We start from the raw sequence: 27,804 nt of genomic DNA on the forward strand, positions 1-27,804 counted from the left end.
TGAGATTGAGAAACCTGCTCTTAAGTACGATGCAGTAACAGTAGACAGTAAGGGAGTCATCTCTGATAGTTTCTAAAACAGGGTCTCTGTAAGAGAATTCATCAGCTTTATCACGTGAACGAAAGAAGACAAATGGTTATCTGGAAGAAGTTACTCTTTCTTTTTAATTCTTTTTTTTTTTTTTAATTTTTTTTTCAACGTTTATTTATTTTTGGGACAGAGAGACAGAGCATGAACGGGGGAGGGGCAGAGAGAGAGGGAGACACAGAATCGGAAACAGGCTCCAGGCTCTGAGCCATCAGCCCAGAGCCTGACGCGGGGCTCGAACTCACGGACCGCGAGATCGTGACCTGGCTGAAGTCGGACACTTAACCGACTGCGCCACCCAGGCGCCCCACTTTCTTTTTAATTCTTAAGAGAGAGACGGAGCATGAGCAGGGGAGGGGCAGAGAGAGAGGGAGACACAGAATCTGAAGCAGGCTCCAGGCTGTGAGCTGTTTGCACAGACCCTGTCGCCAGGCTCGAACTCACGAAACGAGATCATGGCCAAAGAGTGTAGAAACATGCTTAGTGGAGTGTCAGTTGGTATTATTTTCCCTTGGGCAATTCATTTAGAAGTATCAACACTTAGAACATGCAATAGTTTTTGAGCTAGCAATTCCATTTCTAAGAATTTATCCTAAAGGGCTAATAGGACAGTGTGTAAATTACAGCTGTCCACAACCATTGCTACTCCTCCCATTGAGAGGTGTGTTTAATTACCTTCCCCTCAAATCGGAGTTGGCCCCAACAATTTGACCAATAAAATGTAGTGAGGTGTCTTGGGACTTCCAAGGGGCATTCGCAAGTATTGCAGCTTCTACGGAGGCCTGGAGATCTCGGGAAGCCCTGCATGGCCATGTGCGAAGTACTACCACGTGGGACAGCTATGCTGGAGAGGTCCTATGTAAGTGCCCTGGTCCATAATGCCAGTTGGATGCCACCTTCCAGCCACCCCAGTGATCTCTACAGTCTCCCATAGAAAAAAGAATCCCCTGCTTGAGTCCTGCTGCAATGTGTGACTCATAAAAATTATAAGTGATAATAAAATGGTTCCTTTAAGCCACTGTTTTCAGGTAGTTTATTATGCAGGAATAAATAACTGGAACACACAGATACATACAGCCATATGAATAAATGTTCAACAGGGCATTATTTATGGTAATGAAAAATTGAAAACAATCAAAATATTAAACATCTATTGTTAAAATGTGGTACACCAATGAAAATATATCTAGTCAACAAAATGAAGTAGAATTGAGTAAAACACGGCCAGATGTTTGCAAAGAGTATTAAGTTAGAGATGTAAATAGTAGAAAAATGGATAGTATGATTCACCAATAAGAAAACCAACAGCCCAATTTAAAAAATGGGCAAAATTTATGAACAGACACCTCACAAAGGAAGATATACAGATGGCAAATATATGTGTGAACAAGTGCTCAAAATCATGTCATTAGGGAATTGCAAAAAAACAAAGAACTATTTCTACACACCTGTTAGAATGGCCCAAATCTGGAACACTTATGACACCAGGTGCTAGTGAGGATACGGGGCAACAGGAACTCTCATTCATTGCTGATGGAAATGCAAAATGATACGACCACTTTGGAAGACAGTTTGGTAGTTTCTACAAACGTAGACAATCTTACACTTCTTTGTATTTAACAAAAGGAATTGAAAACATGTCCACACAAAAACCTGTATACAAGTGATTATACTATGGGAATGCAAACTGGTGCAGCCACTATGGAAAACAGTATGGAGTTTCCTCAAAAAATTAAAAATAGAACTATCCTATGACCCAGCAATTGCACTACTAGAATGAAATCTTGCCATTTGCAACTACATGGATGAAACTAGAGGGTATTATGGTAAGCGAAATTAGAGAAAGACAAATATCATATGACTTCACTCATATGAGGACTTTGAGAGACAAAAAAGATGAACATAAGGGAAGGGAAGCAAAAAATATATATATAAAAACAGGGATGGGGACAAAACAAGAGACTCTTAAATATGCAGAACAAACAGAGGGTTACTGGAGGGGTTGTGGGAGGGGGGATGGGCTAAATGGGTAAGGGGCATTAAGGAATCTACTTCTGAAACCATTGTCGCACCATGTGCTAACTTGGATGCAAATTTAAAAAAATGACTATACTAGCTTTATTCATAATTTCCAAAACTTGGAAGCAACCAAGATCTCTTTCAGTAGGTGAATGGGTAAACTACGGTACACCCAGACAATGAAATATTACTCAGCGTTAATAAGAAATGAGCTGTCAAATCACAAAAAAAGCATGGAGGTGGGGCACATGTGTGGCTCAGTCAGTTAAGCATCTGAATTCAGCTCAGGTCACGATCTCACGTTTCCTGAGTTCGAGCCCCACATCAGGCTCTGTGCTGACAGCTCAGAGCCTGGAGCCTGCTTACGATTCTGTGTCTCCCTCTTTCTCTGCCCGGCCCCCACTCGAGATCTGTTTCTGTCTCCGTCAAAAATAAACAAACATTAAAAAAAAGCATGGAAGAAACTTAAATGCATGTTACTAAGTGAAAGAAGCCAATCTGATAAGGCTACATACTGTGTGATTCCAACTATATGACATTTTGGGAAAGGGAAAACTATGCAGTAAGATCAGTGTTTGCTAGGGGTTATGGGGAGTGGGGAGAGAGCTGGAAAGGTGGAGCACAGGATTTTTAGGGCAGAGAAACAATTCTGTATATTATACACGTCATACGTTTGTCAAAACCTATGGAATGTTCAATAGAGTGAACCCTAATGTTAACTATGGACTTCAATAGTAATGTATCAATATTATTTAATTTTTTTAAAAGTTTATTTTTGAGAGAGAGAGAGAGAGAGGGAGAGAATGAATCTGAAGTGAGCCCTGCACCGTCAGCACAGAGCCTGACTGGGGGCTTGAACTCAGGAACCATGAAATCATGACCTGAGCTGAAGTCTGACACTTAACGGACTGAGTCACCCAGGCGCCCCTCATCAGTTATAATAAATGTACCACAGTAATGCAAATTATATCAGGGCTGTGTGTACACGCACGTGTATGTGTTTAAGGATAAAAGGTATATAGGAAATTTTGTCAATTTTTCTGTAAACTTAAAACTACTCTAAAAGATAAAGTCTATTTAGTTAAAAAAAAAAAACAACAAAAAACCAACCATGGACATTTAAAACAAAAAAGGTCGGTAGTGGGGCGCCTGGGTGGCTCAGTCAGTTAAGCATCCAACTTTGGCTCAGGTCATGATCTTGCGGTCGGTCCGTGGGTTCAGGCCCCACATCGGGCTCTGTGCTGACAGCTCAGAGCCTGGAGCCTGTTTCGGATTCTGTGTCTCCCTCTCTCTCTGACCCTCCCCCGTTCATGATCTGTCTCTTTCTGTCTCAAAAATAAATAAACATAAAAAAAAAAAAAAGGTCGGTAGTGTCCAATTACGTGCATTTTTTCATCAAGCACAGAAAGGGGACCAGAAGGGATGCACCCAACCTGCTAACATTCGGATTCAAAGGTGAATAAGACAGAGATCTGTACCCTTAGGAGGTGGGCAAACTCGAAATTCCTGTACGACTTGAATTTTTTCAGCGAACGTAACAAATGGAAATTCGTTAGTGTTTGACAGGTTTAGGGGGGAGTCAGGAGGGGGCTACATGTTTATACACGCATCCCGAATAACGAAACTCCCCTGGTCAGGGTGTGCTAACTTGCGGGAGGGCACCCTGGAACCTCCGGGGCCCGGGCCCCTTCTCCCCAGCACAGCGGCCGACGTGGCGAGCCCGCGCTCTACCTGCACGTGCGTCGCCCACCGCCCTGCCGGACGCTGGCGACACCGCGCGCGCTCGCCGTACCACACTCGTCACACCCGACCCGCACCTGTTATGCGCCAGCGCTGCCGCCAGGCGGGGTACAGGGGCCCGGGGGTCCGGAGCCGCGCGAACAGGTGCGGGCGTCCAGGGTGCGCGGCGCCCCCGACCCCGCCTCCGGGCCGGTCCCCCGCCCCGCCCGGCGCCAGGCCAAAACCTGCTCCCGCGCGGCGCCGCGCGCAGCCTGCCGACCGGAAGCCAGGGGGCGTGCCCAGATGGCACCCTCGCCCCCTACGCGAGGGCCAATCAACACTCGAGGCTCATTAATAGTGAACGCGCCGGCCCCGCCTCCGCCCCTCGCGGCACCGCCCGCCCGCGCAGACCTAGAGCGCGGCCGCGGACGAAGATGGCGACCGCCATGTACTTGGAGCACTACCTGGACAGTAAGCGTCCCTCGCGGCCCCCGAGCCCGGCGCCCGCACAGGGTACCCCCCCTCACGGTTCCCCACGGACACCAGGCGCTGCGTGCGGACCCCGAGGACTCGTGGGGGTGGCGAGGGCAGTCCGGAGGCGGCGGGGGTGGCGGGGGCGCGCGCGGGGCGGGGCGGGGCCGCAAGGAGATGCGCGCGGGGGGCGCGGCGCAGGGTCCCACCGTCACGGCCGCGCCAATTCCAGGTGCGTCACGGAGGGGCGGGGCCGGTTGGCGTGGGGCGTGGCTTGCGTGTCACGGTCCCGCCCTCCCATGCTAGGCCCCGCCCCTGCCCTCAGCGGCGTACCGCCCTCCCGGCCCTCAGTTTCTCTTGGGAGAGGCCTAGCTCAGGGCCCCGCTCCGCCCTTCCCGACCCCCCTCCGCTGTCTTGGCCCTGTCCCCCGCCCCGGCCCCGCTCCCACCCAGTTGACTGGCGCAGGTGGTTGAGCCCTGAGCCCGTATCCCCTCGGACGCTGGACCGGGCCTGGGCGGGGGGTGGGCGGGATTCCAGCCGTGTTTCTGTGCCTGCTCGTGCAGTGACCTGGGAGTTGGGGGAGACGATACTGGCTGGAGAGTGTCCTCGGGTGCCTGTGTTTCTGCGTGGCCGGGGACGGAGGAGGGGGACTCGCAGGTGTTCAGGGCAGTGATCGGCACCACGGGCAGACGTCTGTGAGGCGCTTCCTGCAGGCGTCGTTCTGTCCACATGTAGCACAGGTTGGAGCTTCCTAGGAACTCCTGAGCAGATGGTTATTTCCCTCATTTCACAGATGGGGAAATGCAGGCTGCAGAGGCTAAGTAGCTTGTCAAGGTCATGCACTCTTGCTGATCTGGCTCTGGCTAGGGGTTGGCCTGGCGGGAGGGGGTGGGCGGGGCTGGTGGAGGGGAGCTGGAGAGCTGTATTGCAGTGGGAATATACGCGGTCCCTGGTACCTGGCTGCTTGGGAACCCCACCTGCAGCTCTAGCAGGAGCAGTTGGAAGTGAACCGCTGCTCTGGGGGAGACGGTGGGGACCTCCCAGGCCAAGCGTGAGCGATGGCGGGCGGGGGGCGGTGTCCTAGGTGGGAGAGCACCCTGGAGGGGAGGAGGCTCTTCCCTGCAGCACTCATTACAGAACCACGATGAACTCATCTGCTGAACCCATCTGCTGGGGCTTGCTCTTCTCTGTCCTGGTACCTTCCCAGTGGACCCCATTTGGAGGGTTTGAGGATCGTGAGTTCCATCATGCTCTGGGCACCTGTGTGAAAGCTCAGGATGGACATGCTACTCGCTTGTGTGCCAGGGAAGCAGACTCTGTCCTCCTTTTCCTGGAACTTACTTGCACATGGGGCAGACAGATTTTTTTAAAAGCTCACAGCCGAAGAAGGGCCATGAAGGACCCCAGCAGGTTGCTAGAGCACTGAGGTGGCACTGTCCTGCAGAGCCCAGGGTAGGACAGAGCGGGGAGGTCCATGGGAGGGTGTGGTGAGCCTAGAGGCTGTGGAGGGAGTTTGTGCCATTGTCTGGCTGAGCTGGGCAGCTTTAAGCAGCAGCTTTGTAAAGATCGGATTTAGCCCTACAACAATCACTGTCAGCTGAAGACAGTGGAGGGCGTTAGGACTGAGCATGGGAGCCAGTTAGGGTCCTGTTGAGGCTGTGCAGGCAGGCTGGAAGGTTGTCCTGGAGTAGGAGGATTGCAGTGCAGAGGGGAAAGCAGTGTGGGGTGGGGTCCTCCGCCCACGCTGTTCAGCATGGTCTGTTTAACTTGGAAGTAATTAAACAAGCGAATGAAGAGCTCAGTGCCTCAGTTGTAGTAGCAGCCCTTCAGGTGCTCAGCAGCCCCATGGTCAGTGCCTGATGTATTGTGTAGCCCGGAGAGACCATATCCATCCTTGCTTGATGTTCTATCCCGTGAATGGGTTTTCACAGTAAACCGGGGGGAAGATCAAAAAGACCCCAGGGTTTCGGTCTTACTCACTGTGGTGAGGTATTGAGAGGGGAGGAGTGACTGGGGGGTGTGGGGTGGACAGTCACACGGGCCACTTCCCCACCTCTGCTCGCAGCTCCAGGATAAGTCCCTCTAATTTCTCCAGCTTCCAACAACATCTGAAGCCTGTGAGTCTGTTATCAGTGTTTGGTACCCGTTCCCCAAAAGATACCTTAATCCTTTTCCTCCCCAAATCCTAACAGAAACAGGAAACGACGTGAGCTTATTTTTTGTAGATTTTAGGTATAAAGTCTGGAAGGCAGATTTTGTCCTGCTCCCGAGAAGTACATGTCTCTGTGTTTCAGGTATCGAGAACCTTCCTTGTGAGCTGCAGAGGAACTTCCAGCTCATGAGAGAGCTGGACCAGAGGACGGAAGGTGGGTCCAGGCCTTACAGTACAGCCGGCGGTGTGCTCTGACAGTTGGGGAGAGGGGGCTCCAGGATACTGGGGTGGCACTGGTCTCCCAGGGGACCCAAGACAGTGGGGCTGCAGCCTAGCCTTAAACTTTGGGCCTTGTGTGGTGTCTTATGGAGTGTGCTGACACTTTAAAATTAGACTTAGGGGCGCCTGGGGGGGCTCAGTCGGTTAAGCATCTGACTTTGGCTCAGGTCATGATCTCATGGCTTGTGAGTTCAAGCCCCGCATCAGGCTCTGTGCTGACAACTCAGAGTCTGGAGCTGCTTTGGATTCTGTGTCTTCCTCTCTCTGCCCCTCCCTCACTCACGCTTTGTCTCTCTCAAATATAAATAAAACATTAAAAAAACTGTACTTAGTTTCTTGGGTTTTAACATACCTTCACGTAACACTTTTTTAAGTTAATTTATTTATTTAGAGAGAGCATGTGGGCGACTGGGGGAAGGGCAGAGAGAGAGAGACAGGGAGAGAGAGAATCCCAAGCAGTCTCTGCACTGTCAGCATGGAGCCTGATGCAAGGGTTGAACTCACAAATTGAGATTATGACCTGAGCCGAAATCAAGATTCAGTTGCTTAATTGACTGAGCCACCCAGGTGTCCCTTCATGTATCATTTTTATGACCATCATCTGTCTCTTGCAATCAGAATGTTTGTCATCTTTCTTTTCCTTTAAAAGACTTTATGTTTTTCGGGGCACTTGGGTGGCTCGGTCAGTTGAATGTCCGACTTTGGCTCAGGTCATCATCTCATGGTTTGAGTGTTTGAGCCCTGCATCGGCCTCTGCTGTCAGCGCAGATCCTCTGTCTCCCTCTCCCTGCCCTTCCTGCCTCTCCCAAAAATAAAATAAAACATTAAAAAAATTATTTTTTGTTTTTAAACTGTGTGTATATAGTTTAAAAAGAGCACTTTCTGATGTTCTGGTGTTTAACTCCCTGTTTCTAAACATCATGTTTTTGCTATTTCTTACTTATCCCCCTTTTGCTTTGGGGTTTATTCTGTTACCGTGGAATATGAAGGTTTGCTTCCCCAGTTGCACCTGCCCAGCTCCTGCACCGCCCCCGCCCATCCAGCCACCTCCTGGTGTAGTGGGTTAGAATCTGAACCTGCAGTACAACAGGGATGGTGTTTCCTTCAGGACTCTTGACTGGGTGGTTTGCAGCTGGGCCGTGTTACATGCTGTGCTTGTGTGACCTGTTTTGAATAACTTCTGTTTTTCTGGGAGTTCATAATTGCTTTGTTTTCCACATTTCATACATGTTCCACATTTTCCGTGTGTCTGTTACACTAGGTTATCTGCCATTTCTGAGTTTGCTCTCCAAACGCAGCCTTTTCCCCTGGGGCTTCCTGTCCTGCAGGCTATACCTGGGCTGGTTGTTTCTAGGCCTGCTGCACAGGCGCTGCCTCTGCTCATCTTCAATGCAGGACCCTGAATGCTTTGTTGTAAACATTCTCTTTCTTGATCTGCTCCCTTGTTTTATTGCAGCCTTTCCTCCAGTAGTTTCCTGGAAAAGGGTACACGGGAAGGTAGATTTCTTATGATGTTATATGTCTGAAAATGTGTTTGTTCTGGTCTCCTGTTTGATGAACAGTTTGGCTGGGTATAGAATTCCATATTGACCATCTTTTCCCTCAGAATGTGGAAGGCACTGCTGCCTTGTCTCCCAGCTTCCACATTGCCCTTGAGAAATGTGATGCTGTTTGGATTCCTCATCCTTTATATATGTGGTCTTTTTCCTGTTTAGCAGCTTCTGCTGCTTCTTTGTCCTTGAGGTTTTGTGTTTTGTGGCAACGTACTTGGGTATGGGTGATTTTTCATTCATTGTGCCTGGCACAGTTTTGTAAGATCAGGATAGCTGTGGTTTTTTACTGAGGTACAGTCTCCCTACTAGCAAATACAGAGACTTTTTTTATTGTGAAATATGGCATTTACATCCAGGAATAAGCATATGTTTAGAAATTGTCTAACAAATACCAACTTACGACCCTCTGCCTAGATGGAGCAATGGAGCCTCTGGAGCCTGGGGCACGTGTAACCCTGCTGAGCATGCTACCCCTCCCCCCAAGGGGCTGGCACCCCGAGCTTTCCTCTTGCAACAGTAGGTTTCTCACCTCGCTAAACCGGAGATTTCAGAGTTGTATCAGTCCACCCCTAATTATCAGTGGAATCTCACGGTATGTTCTCTGTGTCTGGCTTTTCTTTTTTTTTTTTTAATTTTTTAAAAATGTTTACTTATTTTTGAGAGAGATAGAGTATGAACAGAGAGAGGGAGACACAGAATCTGGAGCAGGCTCCAGGCTCTGAGCTGTCAGCACAGAAGCCGGATGCAGGGCTGGAACCATGAGCTGTGAGATCATGACCTGAGCCAAAGTTGGACACTTAACCGACTGAGCCACCCAGGTGCCCCTGTGTCTGGCTTTTCTTGCTCAGTGCCACCTTTTATGGGATTAATACACATTGCTATGGGTGACGGCTGTGCTATTTGGTGCTGGGTAGCATTCCATGTGATTGGGCCACAGTTTATTGATCCGTCTTACTATAGATCGCACATTTGCCTTGTTTCCTGTTTTCTGCATTTATGGGTGTTTTCCCATATGGATCCTAAATCTTTCGGGTGTGGACTTGAGGGCAGTAGGCAGGTTGTGGCTGAATGAGCACATAATTTGTTACTCGGGGGCGTTGAGAGTTGGTGGGGCCGGTATGTGTTCTCACCTGGACCATGGTTGTGCCCGGTTGTGCGCTGTAACTTCCTGGGTACGCTGCCCTGGCTGTGGCATCTGTGCATCCCCCCCCCCCCCCCCCCCCCCCCCGGCGCCAGGCTCCCTGCAGAAGGCCGTGCCCACTGTGCTCCTACCAGCAGTAATTCGGAGTTCGGTCAGCCACCGTCACTGGAACCGGCACTGCTGGGCTTGTTCTGGAACCCCCTGCGGGGACTAGCTTCTCCCCCATTTCCTCATCAGATAAGAAGGCAGAGATCGACATCCTGGCTGCGGAGTATATCTCCACGGTGAAGACGCTTTCTCCAGACCAGCGTGTGGAGCACCTACAGAAGATCCAGAGCGCCTACAGCAAGTGTAAGGAGTACAGTGATGATAAGGTGCAGCTGGCCATGCAGACCTATGAGATGGTGAGGAGGGGTGGGCCCCGCCCTGTTCTGCGGGAAGAGGGGGTGGCGGGTGGGGTGGGGTGGGTGGGTGCTGCCCTGCCTGCCGGAAGGCACCCTCTGGATGCTCCGACAAGTCCTTCTTTCGGACTGTGGCACGTGGCATTGGCTGAGTGTTGCGAGCCCGCCGGCTCCTTGTCCAGTCTCGGCAGCGTCTGCAGGTCTCTTCTGTGGGGCCGGGTAACTGTCTCATCCCCGAGCTTTGACCCCATTGCCCTCTTTCTCTTCTTTCTACCGTCTTGGTCTAAATACCTAAGGGCATCGGAGGCACTTTCTGTGAGAACCTGCACGTTCTTCAGATTTTTGTGTCTTCGCCCCCATCCCGTTGCGTTTCACAGCCCCGCGTCTCATTACTGTCTGCCTTCACGGTTTTCCTGAGTGGCAGTTACTCTGTTGAGGTGTCAAAGCATGTGGGGACAAAGACCCCCACATAAACTGGGATGGCGGGCCTTGTTCTGTAGCGCTCTGTTAATTGAAGACTCAACTGAATCCAAGAATGTACGTCCTGGTTGATTTCCAGTGTGTTTGTGATTCCTGAGATGTCCCGCTTCCATTTTTAAATGACTTGCGAGCATCCTTTTCTGTAGGTGGATAAACACATTCGAAGGCTCGATGCAGACCTGGCACGCTTTGAAGCAGACCTGAAGGACAAGATGGAGGGCAGTGACTTTGAAAGCTCCGGAGGACGAGGGTTAAAAAGCAAGTCTGTTAATTTTTCTTCATTTTGTTACTGTTACGTACGGAGTTTTGAAGAGTTTTGTCTGATAAATGTATTCGGAACGTTATGGTAAATATCACGTTTGAGTAAATCTTGTCCTGCTTCAGTGAATTCTGTGCAGATAATTGGGGTGTTTATGGTCTTTCAGAAGGTCGAGGTCAGAAAGAAAAAAGAGGCTCCCGAGGTCGTGGCAGGAGGACCTCAGAAGAAGACACTCCAAAGAAAAAGAAGCATAAAGGAGGGTGAGAGGCTCTTTTCCTTGTCTCTTTCTCCCCAGAGGTTACTTAGCGCTAGTATTTACTTAGCATCTAGGAGCACCAGTGGCCGCTAACAGCGAGGAGGCGCTCCCTGCGTGCCCGCTGTGGGTGCGGTTCCACCTGCGCTCGGCAGCCTGACGGGGCTCCTGGGGAGAGTGACCGGCCGAGGTTTTACAGCTGGTGTGCGGGGAGCCGGGTTCGCACAGGGCGGTGTGACTCCAAAACCCACGCTCTGAGCCCCTGTGTGTCCTGCCTTTTGAGTGACACTATAACATTTACCGACATTTCAGGCTGAGCCACACTTCAGCTAAATATATAGCTGTTCGTTGTTTTATGTATAAATATATATTTTGGATATATTCATCATTAAGTTGCATGACTGTATTTATTAAACAGATGTGTCATTTACCTTGAATTTCAGCATATTTCATTTAAAGCTTTCTCCCACCTGCTCCCCCCACCCCCCTCGCTCTTGTATTGCTTCACAAAAGTGACATTTAGACTCAGAGAAAACGGTAGAGAGCTGAGTAGCTTCTGGGAGATGGTTCTGACGGTTACGGGGAGATCTCAGGACAGTCCATTCTTGACAAAAAACGGGAGAAGTTTTGGTTCTGTTTAAACTTTTAAGAAACACCCTGAATATCATCTTGCAGTAAATAAATGCAGAAGAAGCAGGTAGTTTAACGAATTCCTCTGAGGCACATCCTGGTCAGTGATTGACCTCAGCCAAAAGTGCTTTCATGGCTCTGTGGAAGCCGTAACCTCCTCCCTCTGCCCCGGGGACCTACGACCCAGACTTACGTGGTGTTTGTTTCCATTCTTTGTAGTTCTGTCCCCTGTGTGTGTGTTCCTGGATGCTATAGTTTAACGTTATTTTTTTCCCTTTTATTTATTTGTTTATATTATTGTTTGTTTATTTTTGAGAGAGAGAGCGCAAATGGGGGAGGGGCAGAGAGAGAGGGAGACACAGAATCCGAAACAGGCTCCAGGCGCTGAGCTGTCAGCACAGAGCCCAGTGCGGAGCTTGAACCCATGAACTGCGAGATCATGACTTTGAGCCAAAGTCGGACACTTAACTGCCTGAGCCACCCAGGCACCCTTTTATTTTTTTCTCTTTTAACTTAACTTCATTAAGGAATGGTTTACATACAATAAGATACTTTAAGTTTACAGTTTAATGCTGTTTTCACTTTCAAGTTATGGAACTCTTCAACCTTTCTATTTCTTCTTGAGTCGGTTTTGGTAATCTGTGTCTTTCAAGGAATTGGTTGTTTCATATAAGTTGTCAGATTTATTGATACCAGGTTGGTCATAATATTACATGATTGTCTTTCTGTTGTAGGATTTTGTACTGATGATTCCTCTTTCAGACCTAATATTGATAATTCATGTCTTCTCTCATTTTGTCTTGATCTTTTCAGAGAATTAGCTTTTGGTTTCATTGACTTTTTTTTTTTTTTTTAATGTTTTATTTATTTATTTTGGGAGAGGGTGCAAGCGAGGGAGGGGTGGAGAGAGAGGAGGAGAGAGAATCCCAAGCAGGCTCTGTGACGTCAGTGCAGAGCCTGATGCGGGACTTGATCTCATAAAGCGTGAGATCATGACCTGAGCCAAAATCAAGAATTGGATGTTTGCGCCATCCAGGTGCTTCACGGTTTCATCGGTTTTTATATTTTCTCTGTTGTTTGTTTTCTTTGTCATTGATTTCCGCTTGTATTTTTATTTTTTCTTTCCTGCTATTTGGATTTACTTTTCTTTTTCTGGCTTTTTAAGCTGGAAGTAACTAAGATCAGTGATTTTCATATTTTCCTTTTCTAATATAAGCACTTAAAGCTATAGTTTTTTTAAACTATTTTTTAAACTATTTTTTAAACTATTGTTAAGTCTAATTACTGTTAGCATGTCCCATAAATTTAGGTATGTTTTATTTTTATTTCCTTCAAAATATTTTAAAATTTCCTCTGATTTTTCTTTGACTTATATTTTATGTAGAAGTATGTTTTCAGCTTCCAAGTAACTTGGGATTTTCCAGGTAACTTTGTGATTTCAGTTTCTAATATTTCTGCTGTCATCAGAGAACGCTGTATAATTGAAATTCTCTGAAGTCGATGAAGACTTGTGTTATGGTTTATGGTCCGGTCTTGCTGTACATTCCATATGCCCTTGAGAAGAATATCGTGTTTTCTGTTGGTGGCGGCATGTTCTGTAGCTGTCAGTTGGATAACTTGGTTGGCAGTTCTGTTGGTCTTCTGTGTCCTTCCTGACACTCTGTTTACTCACTTGATGAATTACGGAGACAAACATCTTACAGTCTCTAACTCAAGCTGTGGATTTGTCTGTTTCTTCTGTCAGCTTTGCTTCACATATTTTGAAAGTCTGTTATTTGTTGGTACATATGCATTTAGTTTTTTCTAAAAATAACTGACTCTTCATTGTTATGAAATTTCCTCCTTTTTCCCTTGTAATATTCTTTGTTTTGAAGTCTACGTGGTCTGATATTATGATAGTTATTCCATTTGTCTTATGATGAGTTTTTGCGTGGTGTGTCTTTTTCCTTTTTCATTCTTTTACTTTCAACACATTTATGCTTTTGTATTTATTTTTTATTTTATTCTTTTTAACTTTTTATTTATTTTTGAAATAGAGTGTGAGTGGAGGAGGAGCAGAGAGAGGGAGACACAGAATCTGAAGCAGACTCCAGGCTCTGAGCTGTCAGCACAGAGCCTGATGCGGGGCTCGAACTCACAAACCGTGAGATCATGACCCGAGCCGAAGTCGGACGCTTAACCGGCTGAGCCACTCGGGCGCCCCTATGCTTTTGTATTTAGAGTGGGTTTATTTTTTTAAGTTTATTTATTTATTTTGAGAGAGAGCACGAACAGGGGAGGGAGGAGGAGGAGGAGGAGGAGGAGGAGGAGGAGAGAGAGAGAGAGAGAGAGAGAGAATCCCAAGCAGGTTTTGCACCATCAGCACAGAGGACAACACAGGGCTTGATTGTATGAACTATGAGATCGTGACCTGAGCAGAAATGAAGAGTTGGATACTCCACTGACTGAGCCACCCAGGCGCCCCTCGAGTGGGTTTCCTGAAGGCAGCAAAGTTGAGTCTCGCTTTTTTTTTTTTTTTATCTAGTCTGACAGTGTCTCCCTTTTCACTGCAATGTTTAGAGTACTCAGATTTAACATCATTGCCCATATGATTGGATTTGAACTTACCTTCTGCTGGTAGTTGTCCGCTTGTGCGTCTCTTAGTTTAGTGTCTTCTTTTAGATTAATCATGTATTAGAAAATTTTATTTTAAAATCTTTATCTATTTTTGAGAGAGAGAGACAGAGTGTGAGTGGAGGAGGAATAGAGGGAGAGGGAGACGCAGACTCCAAAGCAGGCTCCAGGTTCTGAGCCATCAGCACAGAGCTGCACGCGGGGCCTGAACTCATGAACTGTGAGATCATGACCTGAGCCGAAGTTGGACGCTCAACCGACTGAGCCACCCAGGCGCTCCGTATGTATTTTTTTGAGTACATGTTTTGGTATTCTGTTTTAAGGACTGTTGTAGTGTGTCTTCCCTGTTCATTGACTTACCACGGTGAACTTCTAATGATATTACCGTGTTTTGTGTGTAATGTAAGAACCCACACGAGTTTTTTTTCCTCGTGCCTTCTGTGCCATCGTCAAAAGTTCTGCTTCTACACGTGATAATTTGCCTCACAACATATTGTTATTTTAGGTCTAAACCACTGATAATGTTAAACAGACTATAAAACACGAGGAAGGGTTTTATTGTCACTCCATGTACGTACCGTTTCCGCTGCCTGTATTTCTTTACGGACGTGAGGATTTCCCTCTGCTGTCGTCTCTCTCCTGCTAAAGAACTGCCTTCAACGTTGTTCTACACTGTGGGTCTGCTGATGCTGAGGTGTTTTCTCAAAATTTTCTCGTCTGGAAATGTCTATTTTATCTCTTTTTTTTAAGGATATTTCTGTTGGACTCAGAATTTTAGTTGACTTTTCCCAGCACTAAAGATATTTCCTTCCCTGGTATCCTCTATCTTGCACGGATTCTGATGAGAAAGCCTTTTCTTTGATCTTCTGAATGTACGTGGCTTTATTTGTTTTTGCTGCTTCTAAGATTTCCATTCGGCAATTTGATTTTTAACAACTTAATTATGATCTGTCCCGGTGTGGATCTTTTGTATATATTTGGCTTAGACCTCATTGAGAACCTCTTGGAACTATTGGTTTGTAGTTTGTATGAAATTCGGAAAATTTTCAGACGTTCTTCAGACAGTTCTGCTTCCCTTTTGGCTTTTTATGGACCTTCAATTACATGTATGCTGGCATGATATTTTCCCGCAGTTCACTGAGGCTCAGCTCGTTTGTTGTTGTCGGTGGTGGTGGTTTTTTTTTCTCAACGTTTTTCTTCCTATGCTTCTGTTTGGATAGTTTCTATTACTTTGTCTTCAGGTCTTCTTCCTTAGTGTCTAACTTAATCTTCTTTTAGTGAATCTTTCATTTAAGAGATTTTTTTTGTAAAGAAGTTCTATTTACACCGTATTTAAGTACTATTCAACGGTTCCCTTATTACATTTATGTTTTCCTTTCTCCTTGAGCATACGCTTTTTTTTTTTTTTTTCAACGTTTATTTATTTTTGGGACAGAGAGAGACAGAGCATGAACGGGGGAGGGGCAGAGAGAGAGGGAGACACAGAATCGGAAACAGGCTCCAGGCTCCGAGCCATCAGCCCAGAGCCTGACGCGGGGCTCGAACTCACGGACCTTGAGATCGTGACCTGGCTGAAGTCGGACGCTTAACCGACTGCGCCACCCAGGCGCCCCGAGCGTACGCATTTATGATAGCTTTCTGAAAGATCTTCTTTTCTGATTCTGTTATTTCCAGGGGTTTTTTCTTTCTTTTTTTAAAAACCTATTTATTGGGACACCTGGTGCTCAGTTGGTTGCGTGTCTGACTCTTGATTTCAGCTCAGGTCTTGCTCTCAGGGTTGTAGGATAGAGCCCCGTGTTGGGCTCCGTGCTGAGAGTAGAGCTTGCTCGAGGTTTTCTCTCTCTCTCTCCTCTGCCCTTCTCTTCTCGTGCTCTTTCTCTCTAAAATGAAAAAAAAAAAGAAAAGCATGCTAAAAAACCCCCAATTTATTAAGGCATGAGTGAGGTACAAAAAGCTGTCCATGCGTAATGCGTAGTCTGTTTCTGACTCATTTTTCTCCTGGTTGAAGTCACATTTTCCTACTTCTTCACACATCTGGTGATTTTTTTATGGGATGATGGACAATGTGAATGTGTGTTGTTGAGTGTCCAGATTTTGTTGTCTTCGTTCAACAGGTATTTATTTTCCAATATTTTGGTCAATAGTTTAATTACCTGTGGATCAACTTGATCCTTTGCAGGCACATGTTTAACCTTTGTAAAAAAAAAAAAAAGTCCATTTTTCTTAATGTTTATTTGTTTATTTTATTTGAGAGACACGGAGTGCGAGCCAGGGAGGGGCAGAGAGAGAGGGAGACACAGAATCTGATACAGGCTCCAGGCTCCGAGCTGTCAGCACAGAGCCTGATGCGGGGCTTGAACCCATGAACCGTGAGATCATGACCTGAACCCAAGTCGGACGCTTAACCGACTGAGCCACTCAGGTGCTCCAAAAACCCTCTCTTCTTAAAGGGCTAGATGGTAAATATTTTAGGCTTATAGGCCGTGTTGTCTTTGCTGTGACCACTCAGTTCTGCTATTTTATATCAAAAGCATCCACAGAAAATACGTGGCTGTGTTTCAATAAAACTTTATTTACAGAAACAGACCACCAACGCCTAGGTTAGGGTAGCCTTACTGTAGGGTTGGTTAAGCCGTACTGCTAAGGTATAGCCCTTCTGGGTTCTCTTCTGAATGCTGTTTGTGTTTAGCGAGGCCTCTCCTTGCTGGCCGCGTGGAGCGAGTGTGACGAGCCTGTGTGTGAGCTCTGGAGAGTTCAGCTCCCAGCCACCCTATACCCTCTTCCAGGACTCAGGGACTCTCACCTGTGCACAGCTTAGTTTTTTGCTGAAAACTTAAAGGGGTCCCTCTGCAGATTTCGGGAGCACATTCTCTTACTTCCTCCTTTCTAGCAACCTGCCACCAAATGCCAGCAGCCTTGCCCTCCTGGAACTTTGGTTTTTCCCTCAGTTCTAGACCTCCATGCTGCGTTTGGTTTTCGTCTCGGTGGACTGGAGTGTGGGAAGTGCCTCCAGCAGGAAGCCGACACGATTGCAGGGCTCGCCTCGGTTACCTTCTCTCGGCAGGGCTTACCTTCTCTCGGGCCGTCGTCCTGTGCTGCCCGCGGTCAGCATCTGAAGAGCTGTCGCGTGTTTCGCCCGGTTTTCTCCCTGTTCACGGTGGGGGGCACGTTTGGTGCCTGTTGTTATATCCTGGTCAGAAACGGAAGGTTTTTTCTTTTCTCCTTTAGACGAGCCCTGTAGTCTCTCTCACGCGTCAGTTTTTCTCCGTCCCTTTCCTTTCTTCACAGCTTTCCTTCTGCGGAGCCCAGACTGTGTGACTCCCGGCGTTTCCTGGAGTCTAGATCTCGCTGACAGATGTCAGTACATCCTCTCTCAGCATCATCACGGGGGGTCTCCTCCCACGCTCGGTGGATTTGTTCCATCTGTGACCGGGGGCGCTTTCGCGTGTGCCCCCGCTTGCGCCAGCGTTCTGGAGGTCTGGTGGGGCACCTGAGGCTGGGCCGAAAACACGGCCCGCAGACGGGATCGAAAGGGCCCGGCCCTTGGTGGGTCTCCTTCGACTGGCTGACATATGAGCGGTCAGGCCGAGTCAGTTCCCGGTGGACGAGACCCGCAGCAGGATGTCTCGTACGTGGCGTTCTCCATTCTCGAACACCCTTTGGTTCCTTTCTGTACAGATTTTAGTTCCTCTTTGGAGAGTCTCCCTGTTGCAGTCACGTTATTCAGATTTTCTTCGTAACAGCTGCTTCAAGCCCTTGTCTGCTCATTTGCACATCGGGTCATTTGTGGCTCTGCTTCTGTTAGCTTTTTCGTGATTTTCACTCACGTTTTCCTGCTCTTTTTCCCGTCCTGTAGTTTTTTTTGTTGTCTCTCTGACTTTAGGTATAAGAGGAACCCGGAGGGTGAGATTTCTGCCGTTCCCCAGAAGGAGTTCATTTTGCTCTCAGTCCAGGCAAATGGAGCAGGCTGGAGGCCGGCGGCCACTCTGCCTGGGCCCTGTCCCCTGTCCCCTCTGATGTCAAAGGTCTCACGATGGAAGAACCCCTCCCCCCCCCCCCCCAGTTCTCAGTGGGGGACCCAGGGTTTATTTCCCCCTCCTGAAAGGCGCCTGTGTGGCTAGTCCGCGCCCTGGCTTTCCTTTCTTGTCTCCTGCCTGTGTTGTTCCTGGGGTTGGCGGAGGTGTGGAGGACGGGCTGCTGTACAGAGGGGGGCCCCTCCCCCAAGAATATGGCTCAGCGCTCAGCCTTTCTGCCGCTCTGCAGCCTCTGTGCCGCCCCCAGGTTCAGCAAATGACTGTGGGGTCACGGCTGCCCCCACATGTAGAGCTCTCATGTGTCGGTGGCCGTGCCGGCTCTGTGTGGCCCCCAGAGGGCGGGCAGCCCTCGGCTAAGCCCGGGACACAGATGGCCTGCCCACTTGGCCACTGCCCTTCCCTTGGCCTTAGGGCGTCTGGGCCTTGTCACGCCACAGCTTTCCGGTGTCTGGAAAATGTGGTTTTAGCAACTTGTTGGGTTTGGTTTTTTGACTCGTGGCGGCAGGGCTCCGAGTCTTCCTGCTCCACGCTGCTCAGAACCGAAAGGTGTGGTGGCCTTTTCTGGAGACAGCAGGCGCTCTCGTTGGCCGCCTCCCCACGGGTCCCTCACAGGGAACGAGGCCCCAGCTCTCAGGCGCGGTTAGAGCTTCCCTGGCGGGGGTACACCTGCCTGTGCCGCAGACCTCACGGTGACGCACGAGTCTCGCCGCCACCTGTGTGGACACACTTGAGATGGCTGGGCGCGTGGCTTTTCCCTCGGCAGAGCCGTGATGGCGTGTGCGTTGCTGACCGCTGTCTGATGGCGCCGAGGAGGCGGGTAGCTGGCCCTTTGTGCTGGGCTGGCTGCAGAGGAGGAGCGGGGCACGTCGGGTGGCGACGTGCGCAGAGCGCCTGGGCGGGTCCGGCCGGGCCCGTCCCGTCCGTGCGAATCCCTTCTCGGGCCCCCGAGCAGCACTGTACGGAGGTCAGGACGGGCCACGGGGGCCGCTGACATGAGGGGTGTGTGAGGGGCACCGGGCCTGCCCTGAAGTCTGGCTCTGATTCGTGCTTGGAAAGCACATCGGGCAGTTCGCGGTTTAGGCACGGGAGGGGGGATCCCTGGCAGTGCCTGGTGAGGGATGCCTGCGATGTCCCGGGAAATCGGCTCGGAGGACACTTGTTGTGCCCAGTAGTGTCGGAGTGAGGTGGCCAGCACGGCCGATACGGGGTCTCCAGCCTGCCTGGCAGGTGGGAAAGACCTCCTGGCAGCCCTTCACCCTCCCACCCCGGAGCCCCCTCAGGTGAGACCGGAGAGGAGGTGCCCAGGGGCGATCCCAGGCCTCCTCGCCGGTTGGGTGGCGCCCTTGAGCCTGGGGGACAGGTGCTCAGGTCAGATGTCAGCTCGCGGTGTGAGAGCTCAGTCCAGCTTCGCAAGCAGAATGCACAGGGCCGCTGAAGTGCGGTCGGCACACGGAAGGCGCGTGCCCTGGGGCGTTTGGGGGTGACCCCACCGCAGGTTGGCACCGGTCCTCCAGGTGAGTCTCGGGGAGGAAACCCCACCGATCCAGCAGGGGGTGAGACACGATGTCAGAGGCCAGCTTGAGAAATCGAGGTTTGGCGGAAAACAGAGGAAACCACGTCCTAGTCTGGAGAGTTGCCTGAAACGTTTTGAAAGAATGTGGACGGGACACCTTTTTGTGATGCACACGGATTTCGGATAAACAGAGAAAGTCCTGCCTGTTCCCAGAGACAGAGAGCAGGTCACTTACAAAGAGAAGAGGCTTAGACAGGCCTTGGGGCCCTCACGGGCAGCACTGCCTCCAGTGAGCAGCACTCGGGCCAGAAGCGGCACTGGCAAAGAGGACACTGTCGCTGGGGGGGTGGGGGGGGCTGGTAGGGAGGACAGCGCCGTGGGGGGGGTGGTAGGGAGGACAGCGCTATGGGGGGGGCGGTAGGGAGGACAGTGACGTGGGGGGGGTGGTAGGGAGGACAGCGCCGTGGGGGGGTGGTAGGGAGGACAGCGCTACGGGGGGGCAGTAGGGAGGACAGTGCCATGGTGGGGGGTGGTAGGGAGGACAGCGCTATGGGGGGGTGGTAGGGAGGACAGCGCTGTGGGGGGGCCGGTAGGGAGGACAGTGCTACAGGGGGGCGGTAGGGAGGACAGTGCCGTGGGGGGGGGTGGGGGGGGGCTGGTAGGGAGGACAGTGCCGTGGGGGGAGTGGTAGGGAGGACAGTGCCGTGGGGGGGGGGTGGTAGGGAGGACAGCGCTGTGGGGGGGCCGGTAGGGAGGACAGTGCTACAGGGGGGCGGTAGGGAGGACAGTGCCGTGGGGGGAGTGGGGGGGCTGATAGGGAGGACAGCGCCGTGGGGGGGCCGGTAGGGAGGACAGTGCTATCTGCAGGGGGGTAGTGTGGCATGCACAGCTGGCCCTGGGTATCTGATGGCAGAGGCACAGAGTGTCCTTAGACGGGCAGTATGGGACAAAGGGGTCGGTGGTTGCCTTCGGGAACCGGACTCTTGGTCGGCGTGTGGAAACGTGGTCTGCCACGGCTTCGCGGCATCCCTGTCACCAAGTTCCTGGTGTGAACTTGCGGTGTTTCCGTAGCAGGTATACCCCTGAGTCACATGTGTGTTCTTGATTCTGCAGGGTGAGATAGGGAAGATTGCCTTTCTGTGCTAGTAGGAGCGTACTGTCTACACTGCCCCATAGCTGGTAGGTTTGTTTGAAAGCTGCCGAAACACGTAGAAGCCTGAACCCCCAGCCCTCCCTGCTCTAAGGCAGGTGAACGCTTGCTCCGGCTCTCACATCTGCTTGGCTGCAGAGCTGTGGGCCGCTGACATGGAGGGGAGCACGGGCCAGCCAGACCCTGGCCGGGGGTGCTGTGGGGAGTGGGGGGTGATAGGCCCCAGCCGGCATGGAGGGGAGCACGGGCTGGCCGGACTCTGGCCGGGGGTGCTGTGGGGAGTGGGGGGGATAGGCCCCAGCTGACACAGAGGGGAGCACGGGCCAGCCGGACTCTGGCCGGCGGTGGGGGGAGTTGTGGGGAGTGAGGGGGATAGGCCCCAGCTGACACAGAGGGGAGCACGGGCAGGCCGGACTCTGGCTGGGCCACTGGTTAGTGACCAAGGGGGGCTGCGGAAGGTGGGGGGCGACAGGCCTGCTTCAGGGGGGTGGGCAGTTGACAGCGGCACATGGTCAGAAGTGGCCCCACTGGGGGGTGGGCAGTAGGGGGCTGGAGGGGCTCCCTAGACCTACTGCTCCAGGGATGGGAAGGGCAGCTGGTGGTTTGTAGGTTTTGGGGTGAAGGTGCTGTGAGCATGTGTGGGGTGGAGGACTGGCACCAGGTGTGCTGGGTTGGGTTGGGGTCCAGGATTCTCAGGTGTCGTCAGCTGGTGGCTGGTGAGTAGGGGTGTTTGCCAGCCCCCAGGGGAGAGGGCCCCTGAGAGGCTGGGGATGGGGGGGACTTGGGGCGGGGTGGGCGGGGAGCCCAGGGAGCAGGTTGGAGGCAGGAGACAGGGATGGATTCACGACCCCAGAGTGGGTAGTAAGTGCATCCCCTCATGCCCTCTGGGGTGCCTTTGTGCCCCATCTTGTCTGGTACGAAGGGGCCGGTCCGTTCTCCCCCCACACCTGCTGCTCACTGCTGTGGTTTCCCCGCAGGTCCGAGTTCACCGACACCATCTTGTCCGTGCACCCCTCCGACGTGCTGGACATGCCCGTGGACCCAAATGAGCCCACCTACTGCCTGTGCCACCAGGTGTCCTACGGGGAGATGATAGGCTGTGACAACCCGGACGTGAGTGTGGGCGCCGTGCACGGGCCTCGGGCAGGGCCCTGCACCCAGGGCCGGGGGTGCGGGGGTGCGGGGAGGGGGCACATGGAGTCCTGACTGCAGCTCTCCCTTCTGCCTTGCAGTGTCCTATCGAGTGGTTTCACTTCGCCTGCGTGGATCTGACCACGAAACCCAAAGGAAAATGGTCAGTATGGGCTCTGCTCGACCTCTCCCTGCCTGTGGGGCGTCATGAGTGCTGCCCCCACCAGGCCCAGGCTGTGGCCACGGGCAGTCCGCGGGTCCTGCTTCCTGGGGCTGAGCTGGTAGAGGGACATCTGCGCCCCTCGCCTGGGTCCGGTCTCTCAGGATGTTTGCATGGTGCTCCCCTATTTTTGTTAAGCTTCTAAGGAACAGCTATTCGGAAGCTTTTGATTGAGGTAGAAACTGTGAAATGAGTTCTTTCCCGGGGAGATTTGGGGAAAGACAAAGAGCACAAGCATTAAATCCGAACCTGGGTGAGGCCGGTGACCTGCCTTGGGGCTTGTGTTCACCTGGGGAGGGGTGCAGGGTGCGGGGGCAGCTTCTGTCCCTGGTCTGTGTGCCCGCTGGTGGCTTCGGTGTCGTTCCCGAGAGTTAATTTAAGGAAAAAGCGGGTTTTATTTACCCGTGGGTGAAGTGGGTCTCAGTTCTAAAATGCAGGCTCGGAGATTGTCCTCCGTGTTCGCGTGTATGTGGATGGGGGGTGGTGACAGACCCCTGAAGGACAGGCTGTGCTGTCCCCAGGGCTCAGTGGGCAGTGGCTGAGGGGGTGCTCACGTGCCTGGCCCCATGTGCGTCCCGGCCCCGGGTCGCTTCAGGAAGTCTGAGCGGTGACTGCGCAGCCCTTGACTGTGCTCTGCAGCTGGGGCACGGGCACCCGGGTGGGGGGCTGCGGGCCTCCTGCTGGGGCGGGGGGCAGGGACACGTGATTCGGGTTCTGACGTGGGTTTGAGTTGTTGGTGGAACTTCCGGGTGGAAGAGTCAGTGGGCATTGGAAGACGGTTTTGCCTCTTGGGAGGGTCGAGCGGCAGGGGGTCTGTGCCCCGTGGGCAGAGGCAGGGAGGCAGGGTGGGGCTCCCCCCTGTTGTCTAACTCAGGGTTTCTCTGGGGTCTTTCCAGAATCACAAAGTGTTCAGGCTTCCTCCCTATTAAGTGAGATTTGTTCTGACATGTTCTTGCGGCACGAGCCTGCGTGAGTGCATTTGCCGCTGGAGCCTTGCTTCCTCGGGGGCAGGGCCGGGGGCGCGCTCAGTGCTCGCTCACTGGCACAGACCCGACACTGGGGAATGGGGCGGCCGGGGGCCTGGGGGGGCACAGTCACGTGCATCGGGAGCAGCTGGAAGGTCCCCTGGTGTCACTGACAGCTGCCGTGGTCCAGGCGTGACCAGGAGCGGCCCCCGGTGTCTGAGGCGCTGAGCCTGCCTGCCCAGGGTCCTCGGGGAGCACTCGCCAACCATGCGGGTTCCAGGGCCCTCTCGGCCTGCCCCACCTGCTGGAGCGCGCTGGTTCATCCTCCGCCGCGCTTGGTCTGCTGATGTGACTGTGGGTGTTGCCTCCACTTTGGTCCCCAGTGGCCATGTTGTCTCACAGGGAGGGCCAAGAAACTGGGTCAAGAGGCATATTCGTTCGTACAGATAGTCTTGCTCGTTGACTCATTTCTGTCACCTTGGAAATACACGCTGGCCACAGTGACTTGCTGGGGGTCTCCCCTTGCCGGGGCGTCCGGTGGGAGAGCCGTGTGCTCTCTGCCGGCATGGTTTCGGTGACACGGCCACCGTCCCTGGAGACCTGGGGGGCGGGGTGGGCCTCCTCACGCACAGGGCCGATCACCGTGCCTCTCTCCTCAGGTTCTGTCCGCGGTGCGTTCAGGAGAGGAGGAGGAGGAAGTGAGGCTGCTACCTGGGCTGGAAGAGCGAGTTAATGTATTCCTTCCTTCGTGTTGCAATATTTTCTCTTCATTTTAAAACTACCTTGTTTTGAATGATACTTAACAACTCAGTGGCCAGTTGTAAGTCTGGGTATTTCCTGAGACAAGCAAGAATCCACCTGAGCCCTGTTTGCACGAGGAGCGATCTCACAGGGACTTGCCACAGTGACTTCATTCTCGAGACTTCTCGTATGGGGCCCGGCCCCGGGCACGGCAGGTGCACCGAGTGGCCGAGCCTTCCGCGGGCCAGTGCGGTGGGGACCTTCCCACCCGCTGCACTGCCATCGCTCTGCAGCTGGGGTGGGAGCCTGTGTGGTCCGACCGTCCCGGTGCCACCGCGGCACATCTGTCCCCGCAAGGCGTGTGCCCGGAAGCTGGCGAGGCGTTGCTGGAAGGCGTCCTCCGTGTCTCGGTGACCTGCCTGGGACGGTGGGGCTGTCCCTGGAGCGGGAGGGCCCCGCCGGACTGTGCGCTGCCTTGTTCGTCTGGACTCCCAGTTCCCTCCGTGAGGGCTTTACCTGCTGGAGTGAACGGCCCATCATCAGCAGGCGGGCTGTTGTTGCCGTGAGCCGCCCGTGAGACGCCTGACCGACGGCTGGTGTGCCGTCGCTCTGGGAATCCCTGATGTTTTACTGTGAAGCTGGAATTGTCGTAACAGCGCGAATTGAGGCGAGTCCGGTCTGGCGAGGCCCGGCTGATTTTAAACCTGCCGTGTTGCACACTGGTAAGCAGCTCACGTCCGAGGGGACCACGGTTACGTGAGGCCACCTGTGAGTCTGCGCCGCGGCGGTTCTGGAATGAGGCTGGGAAACCGGAGCGCGTTTTCCCTTCAGTCTGCACTCACCAAACCAGTTTTGAACCGTCGTTCTGGTAATAGTTGGGGGAAGTCGCGTACCTCCAGTTGAGGTCCGTCTGTGGTGGTGTGCGGCATGACTTCTGGGAGCATCTGTGGACCCCAAGACCCCTCAGCACCCACTTAGAGGGCTCCGAGGAGCCCCGAAGGGAGAGCCGGTCTCTGTCCTGGAGGCATGAGAAGAAACGCAGGAGGCAGGGTCGAGATGGGAAGTTCCTAAGTGAACAGGAGGCCTTCTGGAACAGTGCCCCGCTTCCTCCGATGGCTTGTTTACTGCACGTGTCCTCCTGTTTCTAGTATGTCAGCAAGGCCAGGAGATGCCACGTAGAGAATCTCGGGGAGCTGTGTCATGCACGGGCCGCCTCGTGCCGGCTCAGCTCGTCGTCCCTAGATGAGCGCTGACTGTTAGCTTTGACGTCAGAGGGCAGTGAGTGTCCAGCCGGGACCCGCGTCTGTGGTTCTCGGAGGGTCAGCCCACAGCAGATGCGCCGTCCTGTGTCCTTTCTGGAGCAGGCCGAGTGGCGGGACTTGCTTCCAGGCGACTGCAGGCGGGGTCGGCCCGGCATGTGCGCCCCGGGCTGCGTAGGGAGGGTAGGGGGTCGCCGGGCCTGACAGGCTTTCCCAGAACCGATGCCTTCCTGCTTCTCCGAAAGAAGGGGTAGGGGCTTCGGGTTGAGCGCCGGCCCTCACGAGCCCCTCAGTCTGCACTGCAGCCAAAACCGAGGCTCGTCTGTATTTAGGAACTTAGCTTTTTGTTAACACAGGTGTTTAAAGATTGTGGGGAATAAATTGTGGAAAATTGTCTGCTTCACTCTTTTACCAGTTTTTGTGGAGAGGGTAGGTAAGTACAGTGAGTTTGTGGTGATTCTTTGGAAGCTAGTTTAATATTTGCACTGCCTCTCAGAACACTCGCGGCCGCTGCCATCGCGGAAAGACGGGTGACCGTGGACATAGGCCGATGGCTGGTTGGGTACACTCGATGCCTGGTTTCCGGGGCCTCGAGCGTGACAGGAGAGATGGCTGACTTCCATATGAAGCTTATGTGTAAAGTCTGATGGCGTCTCTGCTGTCACCTCTTCTCTTTAGGTTTCTGTGCCTACCTGTTTCTGGTGTTTACTTTTGTCAGTTACATTGATATCTCCAAAATAACACACGTTTAGCTTTGGAGAAAACAGAGGACATGAGTGGATTAGGAAGATTCCCTGGAATGCTGTTTGGGTCAAGACCGATCGGTTGTCCTTCCCAACTGTGAACAACACTCTGCAAGTCAGAACGACACTCGACAGCAGCGCTTTGCTTGGGGAAGAATGTTCTGCCACCTGATGTGGCCCTGGTCCTGAGGACTGCTGCTTGAGGCCAGCCGCCTTCATCCTGGGGTGATTCCTACCAGACCCCGTCTGCCTCCCAGGTGCTGGATCGGACCCAGAGGGGGCTGCAGAGCCCTGTTCCTTGGGTTGAGGGGGTCCAGGCTGGGCCCAGCGGTCCCCCTTGCAGCAGCTGTATCTGAGCCAAGGGTGCGGGCCCTCCGCGGCTGCGGGGTTTCCGTGTAAGGGAAGGAGTACCTTGTTTGAGGAGAATCTGCACGTTCCTCATTCTCAGTGCTAGATTATCAGTCAGCAGCTCGACAGACAGCCTCTCATTTTCCCACAGGAGGACACATGCTGCACTTATAAACTGAACCCCAACCCTCCCCCCCCCCCCCGCCATCTGTGGCTGCGCTGGTGGAGCTGCTGGCTGGGGTGAGCGTCCCCACTGCACAGGCTGGGGCCCTGGGCGAGTGGATATGAAATGGGACTGGCCAGGGTCACGGGAGCCTGGTGGCTTCGAGTCTTCCCAGGGCAGCAAATGCTGAAGACACAGCCACAGGAATGCTGGCGGTTTGCTGGGCTGCGTGGGGACACTGGGCAGCTGGCGGTTTGCTGGGCTGCGGACCACACTGGGCATCTGGGTGCCAGTCCTGTCCCCGGGCGGCCGCGCGGCTCTCTGCCTCACGACTTGTGGCTGGCAGCTGTTGGCAGGGAAGGCTTCGAGCTGTCACCCTGTCCGAACAGCAGCCCTCCCCACCGTGTGGCCGGAGCCGGAACAGACACTTAATCATGGGCCTTGGAGGCTGAAGCTTTTCCTCAATTGCTAGTGAGCCGTGGCTGGTCTTCGCTACCTGTGCTGAGAGGAATTTTAAAACAGGAAGCCTAAGAAAAACGTTCTCATTCAGGAGAGAAGTCTATGAAGTTTCTTTCTTTCTACAAATGTATTTTGTGGTGTTCACTTTGACCACATTTCATCCAAAAAGATGATGCAGCTTTAACATGAATGTTACATTTTATTTTCAAGGAATTATCTATGTCCCCTTTGTAAAGGAAAGATAATATTGTAAATCTTTTTATTAAATAATGTAAAGATGTATATCTGTATTTTTGGATCATGTTATAGATTATGGATATATTGTTTAATAAATAAAGTATTTTTTGGAATAAACGTTTGAGGATGAGTCATTCCAGGAAATGTGGAAACTTCTACATTGTGGCCAGAGATGGTAAGTGTATTCTCCGTGGAATTTTTTTTTTTTTTTTTTTGAGAGAGAGAACACAAATGGGGGGAGGGGGGCAGAGAGAGAGAGACAGAAAGAGAGAGAGAATCCCAAGCAGAGTCCCTGCTGTCAATGCAGAGCCTGATGCAGGGCTCGAGCTCATGAACTATGAGATCATGACATGAGCCAAAGCTGGACGCTCAACCGACTGAGCCACCCAGGCACCCCTCCGTAGAATTTTAAAGGGATGGGCAGTGAATGGGAGCAGAGGAGTTTCCCTGGCCACGGGCCTGGGCAGGACCCTGGGCCTCAGCTGTTAGGTGGTGTCAGAAGCTGATCCCTAAGCTCACAAGAAATGTCAGTGTAGAATACTTGGAGTGGCTATTTCATAGAAGCATAAAGCACTTTCTCTGGAACAGAAGGCTTGCCCTTGAGATCTGCATAGATGTCAAGACCCCTTTGGGAACTAAATAGTTCGTAGGACATTTCCTTGAGGAGAGTTAATGGTCAGGGCACCGAAACCCAGCTTGGTCACCATGATGGAGAGGCACAGCCTCTCAGCACACCCAGAGTCCTTGTTTGAGGGGAGCATGAGATTCTGGTGCAAGGGCCTGG

The 27,804-nt window shown here is 52.1% G+C and overlaps 1 protein-coding gene across 3 annotated transcripts; it reads left to right on the forward strand.

Annotated features, from left to right (window-relative positions):
- The first annotated feature begins 4,172 nt into the window (after window positions 1-4,172).
- Window positions 4,173-27,137, forward strand: ING5 (inhibitor of growth family member 5). 3 transcript variants are annotated; one of them, XM_023260023.2, is made up of 8 exons: window positions 4,173-4,296; window positions 6,591-6,662; window positions 9,659-9,825; window positions 10,449-10,560; window positions 10,728-10,821; window positions 21,732-21,867; window positions 21,987-22,048; window positions 23,730-27,137. In XM_023260023.2, exons 1-8 carry the CDS (start codon window positions 4,260-4,262, stop codon window positions 23,770-23,772), a joined length of 723 nt encoding a protein of 240 aa, XP_023115791.1. In that variant the 5' UTR covers window positions 4,173-4,259; the 3' UTR covers window positions 23,773-27,137. The 3 variants fall into 3 exon arrangements, with proteins under 3 accessions (XP_023115791.1, XP_023115792.1, XP_044890687.1); XM_045034752.1 differs by lacking the exon at window positions 4,173-4,296 and adding an exon at window positions 4,504-5,036; XM_023260024.2 differs by lacking the exon at window positions 6,591-6,662 and having other exon boundaries at window positions 4,219-4,296.
- The last annotated feature ends 667 nt before the right edge of the window (window positions 27,138-27,804 follow it).

This window comes from Felis catus, chromosome C1 (genome assembly GCF_018350175.1).
Source record: "Felis catus isolate Fca126 chromosome C1, F.catus_Fca126_mat1.0, whole genome shotgun sequence".
In the NCBI taxonomy this organism is placed as follows: domain Eukaryota; kingdom Metazoa; phylum Chordata; class Mammalia; order Carnivora; family Felidae; genus Felis; species Felis catus.

What these genes read in the sequence shown, in the direction of transcription:
- ING5 (XM_023260023.2), top strand. Translation starts at nt 4,260, where the DNA reads ATGGCGACCGCCATGTACTTGGAGCACTACCTGGACA. An exon ending in TAGGCTGTGACAACCCGGAC is followed by an intron (nt 21,868 to 21,986) that starts GTGAGTGTGGGC and finishes TCTGCCTTGCAG; the next exon opens with TGTCCTATCGAGTGGTTTCA. An exon ending in ACGAAACCCAAAGGAAAATG is followed by an intron (nt 22,049 to 23,729) that starts GTCAGTATGGGC and finishes CTCTCTCCTCAG; the next exon opens with GTTCTGTCCGCGGTGCGTTC.